Source organism: Alligator sinensis, unplaced genomic scaffold (genome assembly GCF_000455745.1).
Source record: "Alligator sinensis unplaced genomic scaffold, ASM45574v1 scaffold402_1, whole genome shotgun sequence".
NCBI classification, from domain to species: domain Eukaryota; kingdom Metazoa; phylum Chordata; order Crocodylia; family Alligatoridae; genus Alligator; species Alligator sinensis.
The window spans coordinates 2,291,448-2,310,485 of NW_005842089.1; the positions used below are offsets into that span (position 1 = coordinate 2,291,448).

Below are 19,038 nucleotides of genomic sequence, written 5' to 3' on the forward strand. Positions count from 1 at the left end.
TCAGCCTGTCACTTTAATACCAATAACCATAAGTCTTATAAACCTACTTACAGAAGCAGCTTAGCCATGAGCTCTCAGACATATAACAAGAGCTCACTAGCAAAGCCGCTGCAGGGGAAAACTATCACTACTTCCTGACCCTTGGATGCACTGTGTTAGCTAATTATTTCATTGATTTTTCACTGAACTAAGAGTTCAATAAGGGAGTTTGGAGACGCCTCTTGATCAGCAAAACAGTTGCAGCCTGGACAGTACAATACAACCAACACGTGCACCGGCTCCAGGCTGGCCAGAAACATGCCAGTGTTTTGCAGATGTCAGTAGAGTGATCACTGCGAAGGCCTGCAAACCTCTTTCCAATCTGAATCCTGTGGCTTTTCTTCCTTGCTACTCATTGCAAACCTCTTTGAGTAACTGAATGCCATCTGAGTACATGGAAAAGGACCAATTTCTCATCCTGCCTGTCCGCAACTGGGATGTGGGCAGTAGTCAGGAATAGTCAAAAGCAGGCCAAAGGCCAGAAGTCAATCATAGATAGGACGAATGTAGGAACTCAAGGCAAGGCAATCTACATGCTCACCAAATCTGTTGTGCAGACAATTCACCACTGTCTGCCAGGTTGGCTCTAAGGCTGTGTTTAGCATAAGTTCAGCTTCCTGACAGCTCAGTAGCCAATAACTAGCAACTAATGACCCATCCCCAGCTAGACTGGTGACAATCACAATGTTTGTATTATTGTGGGCGAGTCTAGGCATTGCCGTGCTTTAGTACTTCCTCTTGGAAGTACTAAAGCATGGCAAGTATGGACGGTTACTACGCTGTGCATGCAGCGCACGATTAGATTTCTCTACTATATCGCTGTAGCAGAGTGCTATATCGGGGGAGCACACCACTACGGTGATGCAGCTGGCAAGCAGGTGTGTACTCATGTGACCACTACATCACCATAGCATACCGTACGGTGATGTAGCACATCACTACATCACCATAGGGCAACATGTAGACGTGCCCAGTGACTTCCGAAATCCATGGAGCAGACTCCACATCTCCTTTCCTAGAAGCTCAGTACAGCCCACGTTCTTCCCAGACAAAACCCTGAAAAGAGAATTGTTGCAGTCGCACATCCTTGCTTGACTCCAGTTCTAATAGGGAAGGGATCTGTTTCTGAGCTATTGCTTATGATGCTTGCTGTCATGTCATCTGAAAGAAGTCAGGAAATGGTAACAAATGTTGGCAGGCATGCAAAGCTTATCAGCATCTTCCACAGGGGCACCCTGTTGATTGAATCAAAGGCCTTTAGATTAAAAAAGACGATGTAAAGATCTCAATGTTGTTCACAGCACTTCTGCAGATGTCTAGCAACAAATATCATATCTGTTGCATCTCTGACTGGGCTGAAAACCCATTCAGAATATGGTGGTAGAAGAAAGCTCCAGAAATTGAGTTTTGTGTTGGTCTACACGAGTCAGAAGCAGTCCAACTTAGAACTTGCATGACTACGAAGTGACTCTTGCTGTTGTTGCCATAAAGCTGTAATAATTTGTGTTCTCCAGTGAAGATTTATTAGAATAATAGTCTTTCATCCCTAAGGAATCCAAAGTGCTTCCTACATTTTACAGACTGTATAAAGTCTATATATCATCTAGAGATCATCTTACCCAGTACAGAAGTGCAGCCCCTTTTGGCAAAATACGGAGCTATTGACCAATCCATAGAAATAGGGTGCTATAAATTTAGGAAAGGATCAGAAAAATGCTCTATCATGGAATAGGAATAGCAATTTGGACTTTTACAAGGAGAGAAATATTAAAATCCAATACAAAATTTGAAAAATGCCATTGTCTTTAACAACCACAGTAGCTCCAGACCTTGGCTTCAATTTAATTCAACATAGCACATCCAGGACCTCATGAGTATGAATTCATAAAGGGGTATTTATTTACTCATTGCTGAGAAAGAAGGTCCCAAGTTCAATCATTAGCAGTTTCTGCAGGCCAGGAATTCCCCTAGAAATCTTCCACTAAGCAACCACAAAGACCCAACTTGTTTAGCATGGCAGATGCAATACAATTCTGTCAACTTCTTGGACGCTTCCCCAGGTTATGGATTGTGCGTCCTAGTAATGAGTTCATCTGTGTGTTGATGACCAGAATCTGAAGCTGATCTCAATTCAGTGCAGAAGCAAACAGCAACATATGCAGGTTTTTATTTTAATCACTTTTTTATTAGTACTGTTTGGATTACTAAAAATGAAACCACATCACGGGTATAGAGTACTGAGCATAATGCTAGTCTTGGAGTGACACGATCCAGTGAGACTTCTCTTTTTTCAGTACCAAGCAGTAGAGTCCTTCCTCCACAATCAAGTCTTCTAAAAGGATATAAAGGCCTTTCTCAGCTCTGCACCGTGCCAAAGTACTATTCTTCTTCCTGGTTTAAATCTCATATGTTAGGGACAGCAATTACACATAAACCAGTATAAATGATCAGAAATCAGTTCAAATCTATAATACAACAAAAGCTCAATGCACATAAAACTGCTTTCAAAATGGCCAAAACCAGTTTAAGAAAAACCTGGATGGATGTAGTATCAGACTTAAGTCACTTAGGTTAAATCTGCTAATTGAATTACTGTCCCAGATCCCCTCCAGATACAAGCTAACTCTCAGTCCCCCAGCATCCCAGGACGCTTAGCACCTCCCGCACACCTCCCCCTCACAGGTGGTCGGGCTAGCCTTAGCCCAAGTTGTCTGGTCCAGCAGAGCAGGGGTTCATGCTCTAGCACCCCCTGGCTTCTGGCCTGGGCCACTGCAGGCATGTGGCTGCATTTCCAGAATCAAAAGTGAATGTCTGTTCACCTGCTTATTGGTTCAATCTACACAGCCTAGACTAACCTGCAAACATTGAATCAATTCAGCCTTGGGCTTTCTGATTGTCTGTACTTAGTTCTAGTCAATCTTAAAGAATGGAATGAAATTAAAAAAATGGAAAAACCCCATACCCAGATCGATATCTATGCAAAAATTATTTCTCCCAACGGGAGACCATTGGAGGCCCAGGGAGATAAAATAAGCAAAACATGAGAAAGATCCTGCAGTACACTTCACTCCCACTCCACAAATCACTGATTCTTAATGGGAATTGCTTATCCCTAGCACATCCCTAGCCATCTGAATCATGACCAACTCATTCATAAAAACCATGTCAAATCAGAACAGATTTGTGTAAGTCTGTACAAGTCCATTCCAGAAACTGGTCTTGGATATTATTTCCTGCAAGGACATGATGACTACCACTTAGAGGGTCACAACAGTGAAACATTACATGGCCCAGGAAAAAAGGCACAGTTAATACCATGTGCCTGCACATATAGAAGCAAAAGAAAGATACGTTCATCCTATGACAGAGTAGGAATGGGAATAAAATGGATAATTCTGTTTGCGTGTGCAGTTTACCTTCCTATCTTGATGTAAACTTCCAAAAGAGACTGCCCATGTCTAAATAAAGGCACTAAGAAGAGGTTAAAGCATCTTAAAGCATTCCATGTCTAACAGTGCCACTGGTCTCTCAGAGGCACCCTGACCTCTGCTTGGCTGAAAGGGTGGTAGTCATGACACAAGGAGCATTCAGTGCTTCTACAGATCGCTGGAATTAGCGCCAGCCCCTTGTGAAGGCACGATGCTCTGCTGGAAAAGGGTGCTTGCACCAATGCATCTCATACAGTTTTACATCACCTCTTCTCATGCAACAGGAGCAGGTGGAAGGAACATCAGACAAAAGGCTCTGCTGCAATCTCTTTTACTCTTCTGACTGAATACGGGGTCTGGGGACCATCTTCAGTATGATGGGATTCTTGGGTTGCATAAAACCCTTTGAGTCCATCACTAGAGGGATCTTCACCATGAGGAGAGAGAAATAACAAGGTCATGCACCCTGAATGTTACAGAATATTCACCAAAGATACATTCAGGATCTTTAAATGGCAAACCCCTGCACTGAAAAAGGAAGAGATGCCTTCCACTGGCTGCTTCGAGGCAGCCACAGACACCGAGCTTGCAGCAGGGATTATCTGCCATGGAATTTCAACCCACATATTTATTTCACGACAGACACATACAGCACTGACTCCAGGGTCCCGCAGCGCTGGCTTCAATCATCTCCGGAAGGAAGGGCTGAAGCTGATCCCAAGCAAGACCATGGGCAAGCCGAAAGGACATCCCTATAAGTTCTCTGACTACTGACGTTATCTGTCTCTGGATTGATTACTTAGTTCGTAGTCTTGGGTCCCTTACTTGAACCTGGCTTAGAGGGATCTCCCCTTTTTGAGAAAAGCCCTTCTAAGCCAGGATCCAGGTGGATTAGCAGAGAAGCATGGGGAAGTTTGCTCTACCCACAGTGTATTTATTCACTGGATCAAAGAGGTCTGCAGACTTCAGAGACATCCTTCTGAAATCTCTCACCTATGTAAAATTCATCGTCCAAATGGTTTAAAAATATATATGGCAATAATATGTATTGTGCTGATTTATAATCACCTAAGCAGTGATGTCCAACTCTGGTCCTGGAGACTAGAGGAGAGGAAGTGGGGCAGGTTGGTGGGCCAGACACATAGTGCTGAGCCATGTTATCTGCTGTGGGGCTAAAATTTGGCAGTGGCAGCATTAACTTTTCCGGCTCCTAGAGATGGGGCAGCCACCACTCCTCCCACCACCAAATTTCATGGCTGAATCATAGATTGTAAGGGGCTGGAAGGGACCTTGTTGATCATCATGTCCAGTCCCCCTGCACCAAGCAGGAAAGACAACTGGGGTCAGGTGACCCCAGGAAGGTGACTGTTTAGTCTCCTCTTGAAAATTTCCGGGGTAAGCGATTGCACCACCTCTGGAGGGAGCTTATTCCACAGTCTGGACACCCTGACTGAAGAAGTTTTTTCTAATGTTGAGCCTGAAATGGTCTTCCAGGAGTTTGTGGCCATTACTCCTGGTTTTCCCCAAGGGTGCCCTGGTGAGCAGTTGTTCACCGAGGCCTTGATGTATTCCCCTGATGTAGCGGTAAGCCATGGTGACATGGTTCGTGCATTGAATCCGCCCTGCAGTTTGTATGGTCCTCTCTCATAGGGGAAGGGTTTTCATGCATGTGGAAGACAGTGCCCTATGAATTCTGAGACAGACGTGAAAACGATCTCTCTACAAGACTATGCTAGTCCGTCCACATTCAAACATGTGTTCTCACCGGGGTGTCTTTGCAGGTCCTGAAGGAAAATCTTTGCAACAGGACAACTAAGGCCATTTTCAGGCTGAGGAGAGCAAACCTCATTCCAATGCAATTCCTTGGACCGGCTCCAAAGGGCAGGAAGATATAGGGGTCCATGCTGTCTCTGTTCTCTTTACTGAACCTGGTTCCAAACAGAGAGATAAAGAAAGAGGTTAATTCTTCATATCTTCTCCTAACCTTTTGCTCCATCTCTGACTCGGGCTTCATTTGTCCTAGTCTGATGTAACAGCAATTGTTGATCAGGGATTGTTTTTGAATGAGAACTGGAAAATTAATTTTTACTTCCTCCACAGCTGTCACGGGGTGCTAAGATCTGCAATGGTTCAATTTGGAGGGAGGTATTGTTTCCTCATAAAGAGGTCCCTGTACGTTGGACCATCTGCTGTCCTGATGAGTCTCAATCAACACCTAACCATACATACATCTTTATCATGAATATAATGATTTGTGTGTGTGAAACATGATATTGGATACAGATGTGTTCTTGTGTTCTGCCCTACCCAAGAGATTATTGGTCTGTTCGTAGTCTACTCTGGTGACAGAGCTTCTCGCTAGACAATGGCCAAGTATATATTAGCATACCCACCAGACAGGTAGGAAGCAAAACTCTGGGAATGTTTGTGTGGAATAGAGTAAAGCAAGGGCAGGAGAGCACCTTTCTGCTCACGGAAATGTGTGTGCAAGTACGGCCTGGCACAAATCAAAGTAGAACATAACAGTCCAATTAGCAGGTGGATGCCAGGCCTTGGAAGGAAATCATCTGCCAAAGTTAACAAGTGCCTTGGGAATTAGAATGGGGGATGAGAGATGAGGAATTAATGATGAGAAAATTTAAGAGAAGCCTTTTGCGGGAATAAAGGAGAAGGTAAATTGAGTCTAGGGGAAAGGCGGAAGCCAGCTAGGAGCTGGAAGGTCACTAGCATGATTGCTAGCTGCTGAAAACACATGCAACATTGGGCAGGGCTTGCAAATGAGAAGGTAGCTCTAAACTAGTGGTTTTCAACCTGTGGTCTGGAGACCTCTGGGCTAGGGACATGAGTTATACATAAACCAGGTTATGTGATCAGAAGCTGGTTTAAACCTGCAACAGAACAGAAGCTCAGTGCATATAAACCAGTTTCAAAATGGCTGAAACTGGTTTACGATAAACCTGCTTGAATGTAGTATCAGACTTAACTGATTTGGGTCAAACTGCTTTATGAAACTTCTGCCCCAGACCTTTTCCTGGTTCAAGTTAAATCACAGTCTCCCGGCATGCTTTCCAGCCCTGGGCTGGGCTGTGTTATCTGCTCCAGAGAGCATGGCTAGCCTCGTCCCTCCGCTCCCTGGCTGGAGCTGTGAGGGCTGGCTGACAAGGCGGGAGGGGGGGCAAGCCTGACCAGGGATGCAGCCCAGTCTGCAGGGGGGATTCCTCCACAGGCAAACCACGGCTGGGGCCTGGGGCCAGGAACGGGGAGTTAAAAACCCCTTTGCCTGCTCAAATTTACTGCTGGCTGCAACTGTGGACTACGAATCTGGGGTGTGATTAGTTTAAGTTTTGCTAGGAAGGGGAGAAGTGTCCCAAGAGCCAGATGGGTCAGAAACTCTGAGGATACTCACCAGGGCAGTGGGGACAGGACCCAGAGCTCTAGGGATCACCAAAAAGTGACATCAGGATTTGTCACAAGGACTTTTTCTTTCCACATGCTAATTTGCATGGCATCATGCCAGTCACCCAATGGCTCTTGCTTTAATTTCTGGCTGTGAACCCCTCAATATTGCAGCTGCTGGCAGCTGGTCTCTCTGCTATTTTCTTCAGTTAATACAGTTAATTAAATTCCATGCACAGCTCATGGATGCAGACCGTAAAGTTCCCTGCATGGTGATACTGGGACTAGATGTCAAATAATGATAAAAACTCCATTTAAATGTAATCACACTTTCCCCACCATTGTTGCTCTTTCGGCTGGCTGGTGGCAGGACAAATTTGCATTTCTTTTCCCTCCCCACCCCGCCCTTACCTCTCGGGCCTGAACTCCTCTGGCTCTGGCCAGACCTCTGGATCACGATGCAGCACGTAGGCTGGGATCATGGTGACAGTCCCTTTTGGAATGGTCACTCCGTTTATCTCAATGGTCTCCTTGCAGACACGTTCAATCCGCCCGCCAGGGGGGAAGATTCTGAGTGTTTCATTCACCACCATATCAAGATACTCCATCTGCATCACGGCCTCATAGGCGGGCCTGGCCTTGGGAGAGAATGGCAGAGGAGAATGGACTTCCAGGTCCATGGGAAGCTCTCTCAAAGCTTACCATGCTGCCTATAGGCACAGTAGCTACCCCAAACATCTGCATGTTGCAGTGGGGTTGTGATCCAGAGGCAGAAGATTCATGTCCAGCTCCCTTAAACACTGCATTGCAGTGTACCATGGGTGAACCTAAGGCTAATGAGCCCTTGTCATGGAGGTCTTTGCACCATGAGACTTTTCTCACTTCCACTTAAAAATGCCTTTGAGGTAGACAAGAGGGAGTGGCCTCATTCTCTCTTGTTAACCCTGCCCCACTTTTAGGCAACACTTGGCATAGAGAGGTCAGTTATTTAAGGGATGTTTCATGGGTATCTCCACCTCCCCACCAGTGCTGGGATGTTCTGACCAGAGAAAGCGTGTGTTACACTGGTGCACAATGTGCGATTGCCACCCACTGTGGCTGAGGTGTCCTGTATGGAGAACAGTCACTCTGCCTTCCAGCTGGGTTTGGGATCAACCTCTGAGCAGGGTGCTACTGCTGGAAACAAAGCACCAAAAACATCACTCTTTCTTACCCCGTTGGGCAGAGCAGCATCAATCTCTTCATGCAGCCGCTGCTGCACATCAGGGTGAGTGGCCAGGTTATAGGAGACGAAGCTGAGAGTGGAACTGGTGGTTTCATAACCAGCAAATATAAAGATGAGAGCCTGTGCCAGAATCTCGGCGTCCGTCAGTGCTGGAGAGACAAACACATACAGAAAGGGCGAAACTCAAAGAATGCAGGATTTTAGTAACTGGCATAGTAGCTTAGGACCCCGCAAGGAAGAAACTGTCCCTGCCCAAAGAGCTTTCAGTACAAGCCAACAATAATAGAGAGGATATGAGGAAAAGAGACAAAATAAATGATGTACAAGTTCTACACAAATGATTTGTAGAGTTTGATATCTACAGCCTGAAAACACATCCAATAAGCACATACTCATCTTTCCTGACGGCTCTTGGCCCTTCTCGTGTCCAGGAAAGTTTCTCAGATATGGGCCTGAATCATTTGCCCAAATTTCTTCATCCGGAAAGTTGTCTTTAAAGTTCCTAACTACTACCCCTTATACAGCATCCCGTTAGGGAGGGTCTTTGGTAAGGAGTGATGACTTGGGAGAAGCAGACAAGGAGGTGACCCAGAGAACTGTCATTTGCAGAGTAGGGGAGGTCATGATAAGAGACAAAAGCACAGAAGAAAGGATGATATGGCACCAGAAGCACTTACAAGGTCATTTGTCCTGCTTGGTTTTCCTCTGTCCTTGTGCAGATAAAGCTCGAGTTCAGCCGGTTTAAGCCCTCAAGGTTAGTCACCACTGCACAGTGTCCTAGCCAAGCTTTCCATTATTAGTTGGGCTGTGTTACTTCATGTGCAACGCACCTCATTACTCATTCAAATGTGATGAGGAGCTATAGCTCCCCTTGGCACCAGTCAGGGATGTGGATGTTCAGTCCCTGTGAAATGCCAATTCCAATTTCCCTTTCTCTTCTTTTGGAAAGATCTAACTTACAGCTCCCATAGATTCATAGATGCTAGGGTCGGAAGGGACCTCAATAGATCGAGACTGACCCCCTGCATAGGCAGGAGAGAGTGCTGGGTTCAGATGACCCCAGCCAGATGCCTATCTTACTTCCTCTTGAAGACCCCCAGGGTAGGAGAGAGCACCACCTCCCTTGGGAGCCCATTCCAGATTTTGGCCGCAATAACTGAAGAAGTTCTTCCTAATGTCCAGTCTAAATCTGCTCTCTGCTAGCTTGTGGCCCTGGGGGCGCCTTGGTGAATAGAGCCTCACCAATTCCCTTCTGCGCCCCCAGTTCCATAACACCCAGAATTAAATGGAGAGCTGGGGGAAAGGGGCTGTTCATCCTGACAATTATTACTAAACTCCTCCCCTTTCCTCCCCCAAAATCCACAATGGGTATCCCAGTGAGTTGTTGGCCGGGGGGGAGGGGGGGCAGGATGGGACACATGACCTACAGCCTTACTTTTATATGCATGCTTCTCCTCTTTAGGTTTGGAGCTGTCATCTGGGTTCTGCGAGTCAATCATCAGCTGAAAGAAATCCACCCGATCCTGGGAACAGAAAGATGGGGAAAGTCATGTAAGCTGGTCCAACACACGTTCAACACTAACCCAGCCTCAGTGCACAACATGGTCCTGGGGAACCTCTTGGCCTGATGACTATGAAACTTAAGGCTTAAGTGACAGGCTGAAAGCTCATTTGGAAGAAATGGATGTTTCCACAGAAGCTTAAACAGGACACTTCTCTGAACCTACCCAAGTCTGGCCAGCTGAAAGGTGATACCAAGAGCATCTGTCACATCCACAAGAGATGCAAGTGGACTTCCCTAGAGTGAGTGCCCTCAAGAAGACAGAAGGCACATGAGCTGGACTGACCGTGTTTCTGTTCTTTTGCCGTTCCTCCTTTATATTCTTGAGGACGTTGAGGAAGAAGTCCATGAATCCTGCGGGCATCACAGTCACATTCATTTTCTCCAGAAGCGGGACCAGAAAGGGGAACACCACTGAAAAGGAGAGGAACAAAACAGGTGTCTGCATTGCAAACACTGAGGTTCAGCCAAGAGGTCTTCAGACAACAGTGAGCAACAGGGCACAGCAAGAGGGGGAGCAAGGTCAGGGCACCTCAACAAAAATAGCTGGCAAACCACTCATCCTGGTGCTGCCGGCGTGAACCACAGCTGGAGGCTCCCATGAACTGAGCCCAGCTCTGATTTCCTGCCAGCGGAAAGGTGTGTAGAGATCTGAATTTCACTTGGAAATCTCCTGACTTGTACACATCTGCTCCGTTCACATTACTTTATAGAAGAAATACTTCTTCCACCTCATCTTGGCATTCACTTAATTTTTGCCTGGAGGGGCTCACCAGAGACACGGTCACCACAGCGCGGCACTGGCTGTAAGAATGGGGTCTTTACCATGATTTCTATGTTAGCACCTTTATGAACCCATCTGGGGGCCTAGTGCAGTGACATGCTGAACACCTCCTGAAAGGACAAGGGGACCAGGATCAGTCCCTTATGGGGTGTAAGAGGGCAGGGCCCTGTTACTAGGGACGTGGGGGAGTGTGAACAGCCCCACATCCTGGAAGTGCCTCCTCATGCCCACCCCAGACCTGGAAGGACTCATCAAAGGTTGGGAAACCAGGTCTGGGGATGCAGTGATTCTCCCAAAAAGGGAGTTGGCGCAGGTGTGGTGAACAAGGAAGAGTCACCCATGTGGGTCAGCACCAGCAGGGGAAGAATAAAAGATGCTGAAAACAGCTTCAAAGGGCTACACCTGGCCGGGAGCCTGGGGACACCAGGGGTTAGACAGCCCGGGGAGTGGCCTGACAGCAGGGCTCCTGCCCGCTCCTTTGTTTGTCTCCACAAGCCCGCAGGCTCTGCAAAGCCTCTGAGAGATACAAGGTGGCCAGAAGGAAGTCTGTGAAGACCCACTGGAAGACAGCTAAGTGCTAATTTATTTGTTTCTGGGGTTTTAGTTGTAGCCCTGTTGGTCTAAGGACATAGGATATAAGATTATTTGCTGAATTGTCTTTGCTCATTTTGCATTTCTGGCAAGTCCAGGGTGGCCTCCAGGTGTTATCTATTAGCCCAGCTGCAGCAGAGGCTAGGGCCCTGAACTCTGGGCCCTTAGCCAATGCCAACAGCGAAGTAAAAATGGTCAGCCCCACTAGCCTGACCAAAGATACCCTGCTGTGATCTGCCCAGAGCAGCTTGCAGGGGCCAGAGAGCTTAAGTGTGTAGGGGCCTCATACCTACTAACAGGAGTATTGGGCTTAAGAAGTTGAACTTGAGAAACTTCTTGATGTTGGCAACAAAAGGGTCCTTTGGGTTGTTCATGGAGTCGATGTTCACGCTGAATGAAGTGCTGGTCACCACGTCCATGCTGTAGGCTCCAAAGATGCTGAGGAGAAAGGGGAGAACATGAATATGAAGGTCTCGCAGGCATCCCCTCAAGAGGTTTCTCTCGAGTAAAAATCCTGGGCAGAGAGACCCTCCCCTGCAAATGTCTCAGTACTCCCCGAAATTTGCTTCCCGCTCACATTTGGAGCACAGATCTGCTGCCCCCAGAGAACTACTCACGCCTTCGTGTCTATGGACTCATCATTATCCACTTTCTTCTGCACCGTTTTAACTAATGTGTCTGCATAGGAATGGATGATGGGTAACATCTGAAATGCAAAACAAAGCACAAGGCACTGCAGACTCCTTCACATCCATTAAGCAGAGCCGCACACTGCCAGGGAACAGCATTGCTGTGTGCTAATTGTCAGCTAATAGCCATTGACTCGTTTAAGACTGGGGGGAATGGGGGTGGGATCACTGCAGGGCTTCATACCCCACTGGGAAATGAAGGGGGTTGCTCTCAAGTTAGAGACTGGTCCATGCAGCCAGATGGGTAGGAACTGAAAAGGGTCCCCTGCAAACACCCCTGCACGTGCCAGCGTCCCATGTGCTGCAGAGAGCAGGGCAGGAACTCTCCAACAGTGACAGAGAAAGCTACTGCAGGATGGGAAAGCCCTGCCCCAGAGCACGGTGCGGGATGTGAGGCACTGACAAACTCATCCTCCTGCCTTCCTGTCGGACTTGCAATACAGCAGCAGTCCAGTCTCCCATCACTCTTCCTGAAAAGGGATCGCAAGAAGAGGTCCCAGATCAATGGTGGACTCCAGAGAAGGGTGCTGCCGGGCTCCAGCATGTAAAGGCTGTTACACTTGGAAATGTTTCATATGCTAGGTCTGTCTGCACTTCTAGCCTCCCTGGCTTTACCTCCTTTAGCCTCCCGCTGGTGAACGTCGGAGACAGCACAGTCCGAATCCTCTTCCACTGCTCGTCTGGAGCTATTGTGATGGCAGAATCCAGCTCACCATTGAGACCAAAGTTCTAGGGAGGAAGAGCACAGACGAGATCCCTGTTTATACAGGGCACGGCCTTAGGACTTCAACCAGCCCTCTCACATGTTGGACTTGAAAATGGATCATGGACATTGCCCGTAAAGCCTGAGCAATGCAAGGCATGGGCCTCCCATTGCAGGAAATGGCAAGATCAGGTCCATTCTCTTGATGTCTGCAAATGTGGAAACAGAGGCTGAAGATAGCTTAGACCAAGACTGTAAAAAAGTAAGCAGGAGAACCTCACAACCCATGGGAAATATCATTATCCTTCCCTTGCAGATACAGAAACGGATGCAGAGAGCAGTAAAATGCCTACACAGTTGGATGGGTAAAAAATTGGCTGATGGGGCACACCTAGAGTGTAGTGGTGGATGGGCTGTACTCAGCCTGGCGAGATGTGAGCAGTGGGGTACCCCAGGGCTCGGTCCTTGGGCCCGCGCTGTTTAACATCTTCATCAGCGACTTGGACGAGGGGGTGGAAAGCACGCTGTCCAAGTTTGCTGATGACATTAAGATGTGCGGCAAGTTGGGCACACTTGAAGGGAGAGAGAGGCTGCAACTAGATTTAGACAGACTGCAGAAGTGAGCGGACAGTAATAGGATGGGGTTCAACGTAGACAAATGCAGGGTTCTGCACCTTGGGAGAAGGAATCCACAGCACACACCCAGGCTGGGGAGCTCCCCTCTTGAAAGCACAGAGGCAGAAAGGGATCTTGGAGTCATTATTGCCTCCAAGATGAACATGAGCCGCCAATGCCAGACTACAGCCAGCAAGGCCAGCCATACCTTGTCATGCATCCAAAGGTGCATTTCAAGCCGGTCCAGAGAGGTGATCCTCCCCCTCTATGCGACTTTGGTCAGCCCGCAGTTGGAGTACTGCGTCCAGTACTGGGCGCCGCACTTCAAAAGGGATGTGGCCAGCCTGGAGAGGGTTCGGAGGAGGGCCACCCGCTTGGTGAGAGGGCAGCAGGACAGGCCCTACGAGGAGAGACTGAGGGACCTGAGCCTGTTCAGAATAAGCCGATGGAGAATAGGTTTAGGTTGGAGATCAGAAGGCAATATTTTACAGTTAGGGTGGCCAAAATCTGGAACCAACTTCCCAGGGAGGTGGTCCTCGCCCCTACCTTGGGCAAATTCAAGAGGAGGTTGGAAGATCACCTGTCTGGAGTCTTGTGAACCCAGCATTCATTCCTGCCTGTGGCAGGGGTCAGGCTAGATGATCTCTTCAGGTCTGTTCTGACCCGAGCTACTATGAAACTTGTCAAAGATCACTGAAAGGAGAAACAACTCAGGGGTTCTGATTTCTAATTCTGTGCCCTGAGCAAACCGGGTGGTTTAAAGATTGCACTGCCTTGGGAGAAAATTTGACTTTTTTTGTGTGCATCCACCCCATCAGATGTATATGGATCAGCTCTGTTCAAGATACCTACCCGGCGATTGGTAAAGAGGGTGTAGCATTCTTTCACAAGGATGGTTTTGATGATTATAGGATCCAGAATAGCCAGTACAGGCTGCCTGCCGTCGAAAATCCTGGGACGAAGAGAAACTCACAATTAGTCCTTTGCTTGCTGTTATACAGAGCAGGTGTGCCTTGATTTGGTTATGAATAAATACACACGTATACTAATGTACAGATGCCCAGTACTAAAGGGGTTCACAATGCTTCTTGCAAAAGCAGCATCAAAGAGAGAAGATGCCGAAATTGTTTTACTATCCAATAAAGAGGAGAAATTGGATGGCGGAGATGTTCTAAGCTCTGCTATCTGGACATATCTAGCAAATATCTGCCCTGCTGAGAACTGGCATTCCCAAGCAGGATGTGTTAAGGCAGAAAGTTACTGATCATCATTGCATTAATTCATTGTGTTTGTGCCGTCAAAGTGCTCTTTGTTTCTGTCATTGCCACCTGGTGATGATGAATCTAGCTGAATTAGCTTAAATATAGGGTAAATGGATTTCTCTGCATGGTGTCTTAGGCTGTGAACAGACATCACACTTGTAGTATTACTAGGGACCTACCAAATTCATGGTGGGAGTGGGGTGCGCGGCGGCTCCTTTAGTCTTGCAGGTGCCCCTGTGCACCCTCCCACCATTGATTGGCAGCAGGGCCCCGCTGCTTGCCTTTTGCGCCTGATCGGCGGGGAGGCAAAAACCGCAGTTTTAAATACGGTGCCATTTTTGCGGCTTGCTGATGACTGGCCAGAAGACAAGAACAGCACCATATTTAAAACCGCGGTTTTCGCCTCCCTGGTAATCAGGAGTGAGCAGTGAGGTGCGTGGCGGCTTCTTTTATTTTGCAGGTCCCCCCCGCGTGCCTTCCCGCACTGTCTGCTGCTCACTCCTGGCCAGCGGGAAGGTGAAAACCACAGTTTTAAATGTGGCTCTGTGTTTGCCTCCCAGCCAGGCAGCAACAAACAGCGTGGCTGCCAGGGCCCCTCAACCAATCAGCGGTGAGTGGCAAAAATGGCACCATATTAAAAACTGCAGTTTTTGCCTGTGCCCATCAGGAGTGAGCAGTGGGCTGCGGGGTCCCGCTACCAATCAGCAGTGGGGGTACACATGGGAACCTGCAAGATTAAGGAGCCACCGCGCCCCCAAATCCCGCCGTCAATTTGGTAGACCCCTAAGCATTGCATATCACCTTGTAGTACTGCAGAAAGCAAGTCCAAAGATGTGCACCCTACCTGCATCCCAGCTACGACCAGCAGCTGCAGCTCTCCGGGCCACCCTCATTTGGAGGCTGATGAGCTCTCAGACTGCACCATGCCCTGGTCCTTGGGCAGCAACAGCTCTCTAGGTGCTTTCCCAGACACAGCAGCGGAGACCACATTGCTGCAGGTGTGCGCCACCATTTTTGTCATGGCAGTCTGCTCTTGACCCTGCTGCAATGCCCTCAATCCCAGTCTGGGAACTGCAGCTCTGTCTCCCCCCATTGCTGCTGCCCTGGTGCCAGACACCGATGCCCATCAGTCACTGACAGCTGCCCAGTGATTTGTCTTCGCCAGCAGGGGATAAGGCAGGCTGTCAGTGATCCAGCTCATAGACATGCTCCCCTCCAGGAGGATGGGGAGTCGGGGAGAACAAAACAGCAACCCCCTATTACTCCCTAGCAGGACAGCACACCTCTGCAGTGATTCAATAGCACGCCAGGGGCCTGTGACTGTACAAACACATATTTATGCACCACTAAAAAGAACTGCAACATGTAGCACTACAAAACTCATCTGACCACAGTCTTAAAAAGAGGAGAGAAAAACTACAGCTTATGTTTCAAGTTCTGTTCATCCACCAGTTTCAGGCTGACGAACATTAAAACCCAGGGGCTTGGCCAAAGGGCAGGGGAGCCTGGGGAAGCATGGAGGTTTCAGGCTTCACTCTTTTTAAAATGTTTTGGGCTTCATTAATCTTTCCAGGGTTGTGTGTAACAATTCCCCTGCAGCTCAAGAGCTCTCAGAGGCAAAGTGAGAAGAGACCCCGAGCTCCTACCAGCACAAAGCCTGCACTGTGCATGCAACAGAGCCAGGTTGGAAGGTAGCTCAGCCCCTTGTTCGAGGAAGGAGCTGGGGGATAAGAAAAAAATCTACAGCTGCCTGGAGCTCACTCTCTGCCTGAGCCAGCCAGAGCAGCAGCTTCTTTGAAACGAGCAGTTGGGGGTGTCTGAGGCTGTCAGAGGAGCAGTCCCGTACCCGCCTGGGAGGCAGAAGACGGGGCAGAACGGCACCAGCTGGGAGAGCTCACCTGGAGCCCTGGGAAGGTGTCTGGGCCACACTGACCTGCTGTGCAATTACCTCAAGGTGTAGGGGTTGGGGAGGAGCCCCAAAGAGCAGAAAGGGCTCCTGTTGCTGAGAGAGAAAGCAAAGCAGCAGAAAGGACAGCTAGTGCCTTCCTCATTCAGCACTTGCTGGGGCAGCTCTCGTGGCTGCTATATCTTGTGGCCTTGGACATGGCAGGGGTGCAGAAATTCACGGGACTGGGCTTTTCTTCTTCCTGCTCTTCCCCAACCCTGGAAAGCCCCCTGTGTTTGCAGGGAAGCTAGGAGCAGAGGTACATGGCATTTTGTACTGCAAGTATTCTTGGAGGGGCCTCAGACATCCCGAACAGAGAGCTGTGCTGTTGTGCAGCCTGCCTGACCTCAGACTAAAATGGCATTTTAATTCCGGGTCGGTTGTAATCCAACCTGGTGTAAAAATGCCAAAACGGAGTGGGTGAGGCCACACTCAACAATCAGCCCCTGGAAGGGGCATCAGTATTTTTATTTTGGTGGTCCCTGGATGACATCCCAAACTGGCGATTTCCTTCAGTGCAAAACTCACCCCCATATTTTGCCGTACTTCTCAAAGCACTTCTGGTCAAAATCCAGAATTCCCTGCAAGAGGAAACCAGAGGTTGGATGGCTGCAAGCAAACTGAGGGAAGCAGGAGCACAGCTTGGATTCTGTGGAGGTATTTAATCATATCACACAGGCACAATAACCAGCAGTGATGGGTCAAGTGAGTGTCCTTGGAAACTGGGCTAGGGCTGCAGGATGGGAAAACTTAAGAAAACCAGTGGCTTATAATAAAAAAGATGGGAGAAAAATATGAGGGACTTTGTTCACTTGAACGAGCACTTTAGCTTGACCTGTCACATGGCTCAAATGGATGCAAGTGCTTCACAACTGCCTGCATACCTCCCTGCTGCACCACGTATCGGCAGGGGGAAGTCAGTTCAACCCCTGAGTTCAGGTCAGGTCTTTCTACCCATCCATCGGGATCTTCTAAACTCTCGCAAGGGAAGGGTGTTTGTTATAGCTGTGTTGGTGTAAGGACATAGGCAGACAAGGCTCTTTGGATAAATGTGATATCTTTTATTACAGGGGTTTAGGTTGTAGCCATGTTGGTCTAAGGATATAGGCAGATAAGGTTCCTTGGGTGAATCTTTTATTACACCAATTTATCTTTCCAACTATTTAGTTGGTGTAATAAGAGATAACCCATTTACCCAAAGAACCTCGTCTGCTAAGGGGTACAAGCCAGTTATGACTCCCTCCCTCCCTCCCTCCCAGAGCCCAAGGTTACTGAAAAGTCCTTATCATCTGAATAAGCTCAGCGAAACTGCTGTCACTCACATGCCGGTATTCAAGGAAGGTCCCGATGAAAGGAAGAGGCCTCGGCCCGGGAATGCCCAGCTTCTTAAAGAACCCGTATGGCCAGATCCCATAGCTGCAGGTAAATGGAGGGCAAATAAGTTAGATGCCGGATGTTTGTGCAAGGGGAAGAGTATGGTCTTCACCCTGATAAAACCTGTTTAAACAGCAGGCCACTCTTGCTTAGACACCGCTGAAGTAATGGACTGATAACAGGGAGACAGAAAAGGCCTACAGGGAAAAAGCACTGCACCAGGATCTGTTTTGTTGGTCTGGGAAAAAAAGAGAAACACAAAACTTTAAAACTCTTGGTTCAGAGGTGATACCTTTTTAATAGACCAACTAAAAAATAGCAAAAAAAAAATGCTCTTTGCAATCTTTTAGGCATGCGCCCCCTTCTTCTGCACCAGGATGACCTGCACATAACATTTGAGCACAGATCCCTCCACCCCAGGAAATACCCCGCCGCTATGGTGGGGTGCCAGCCCCTCCGCAGCAGTGCCCTAACATGCAGGGCTGCTTTCCCCCCAGACTCCTCCCCTCTTCCCAGATACACAGCAGGCCCTTGTAGTGAGACACAGTTTTAGTCCTCTCCTCTACCCCAGCCTCCTTTGCAAGCAGTATGCCGGCTAGCTGGTTTGTCCAGCTTTTCCCACGCCCCTGGTGCCCCCGTCTCCTGAAGTCTCTCTTCTGCAAATAAACATTAGCCATTTCCCTGGTCTGCCCCTCCCTTTCATCCTATTGGGCCTACATAGCGTGGAAAGCTCTGCTTTTAGTTTCCTTTTTGGTACGAGTTAAGACACGCAGGTTTCCACTTACAGAAGGAAAAGCATCAGAAACACAAGGAGCAGCATCCACGTTTCTGGGGATAAACTTGGAAGGAAATGCATCTCGTCGGCTGCCTGCTCTGAACCAGCCCTTCTCTCCTGGCTGCCTCGAAAAGTTTTTCAGCCCCAGGGTTTTCCTGGAAGCAGTGCTGGGGATCACGTGAGTCAGTAGGCAGGGCTGATTGCTCTCGCTGGGCTGTCTTTACTCTCAAGCAGGATTCTCCTTTCAAGAATATGTAAATGAGCTGCTCAGTCTCCAATATTGCAGTTTACTGTGAAAACCAAGTAGAGCGTGTGGAAATGGCTGGGGCGTGTGACTTGTGAGGACAGGCTGAGCAACCTGGGCTTATTTAGTCTGGAGACAAGAAGACGGAGGGGGGGATTTATTAGCAGCCTCCATCTACCAGAAGCAGGGTTCAAAAGAAGATGGAGCTGGACTTTTGTTCTCAGTAGTGGCAGATGACAGATCAAGGAGGATTCGTAGATTCATAGATGCTAGGGTTGGAAGGGACCTCAGCAGATCATCAAGTCTGACTCCCTGCCCTGGGCAGGAAAGAGCGCTGGGGTTAAGTGACCCCAGCCAGGTGCATGTCCAGTCTCCTCTTCAAGACCCCCAAGGTAGGGGAGAGCCTC

The 19,038-nt window shown here is 48.4% G+C and overlaps 1 protein-coding gene across 2 annotated transcripts; it reads right to left on the reverse strand.

Moving 5' to 3' along the window:
• Nucleotides 1-2,202: 2,202 nt before the first annotated feature.
• LOC102369208 (cytochrome P450 3A24-like) lies at nucleotides 2,203-18,567 on the reverse strand. 2 transcript variants are annotated; one of them, XR_003094158.1, is made up of 14 exons: nucleotides 18,398-18,567; nucleotides 17,561-17,654; nucleotides 16,767-16,819; nucleotides 13,884-13,983; nucleotides 12,329-12,442; nucleotides 11,642-11,730; nucleotides 11,314-11,462; nucleotides 9,936-10,063; nucleotides 9,524-9,611; nucleotides 8,077-8,237; nucleotides 7,275-7,501; nucleotides 5,233-5,395; nucleotides 3,735-3,894; nucleotides 2,203-2,430 (listed from the first exon to the last, which is right to left on the reverse strand). XR_003094158.1 is itself a non-coding variant. In XM_006023965.3 (13 exons), exons 1-13 carry the CDS (start codon nucleotides 18,466-18,468, stop codon nucleotides 3,799-3,801), a joined length of 1,533 nt encoding a protein of 510 aa, XP_006024027.1. In that variant the 5' UTR covers nucleotides 18,469-18,567; the 3' UTR covers nucleotides 2,203-3,798. The 2 variants fall into 2 exon arrangements, 1 of the variants encoding a protein (XP_006024027.1); XM_006023965.3 differs by having other exon boundaries at nucleotides 2,203-3,894.
• Nucleotides 18,568-19,038: the final 471 nt, after the last annotated feature.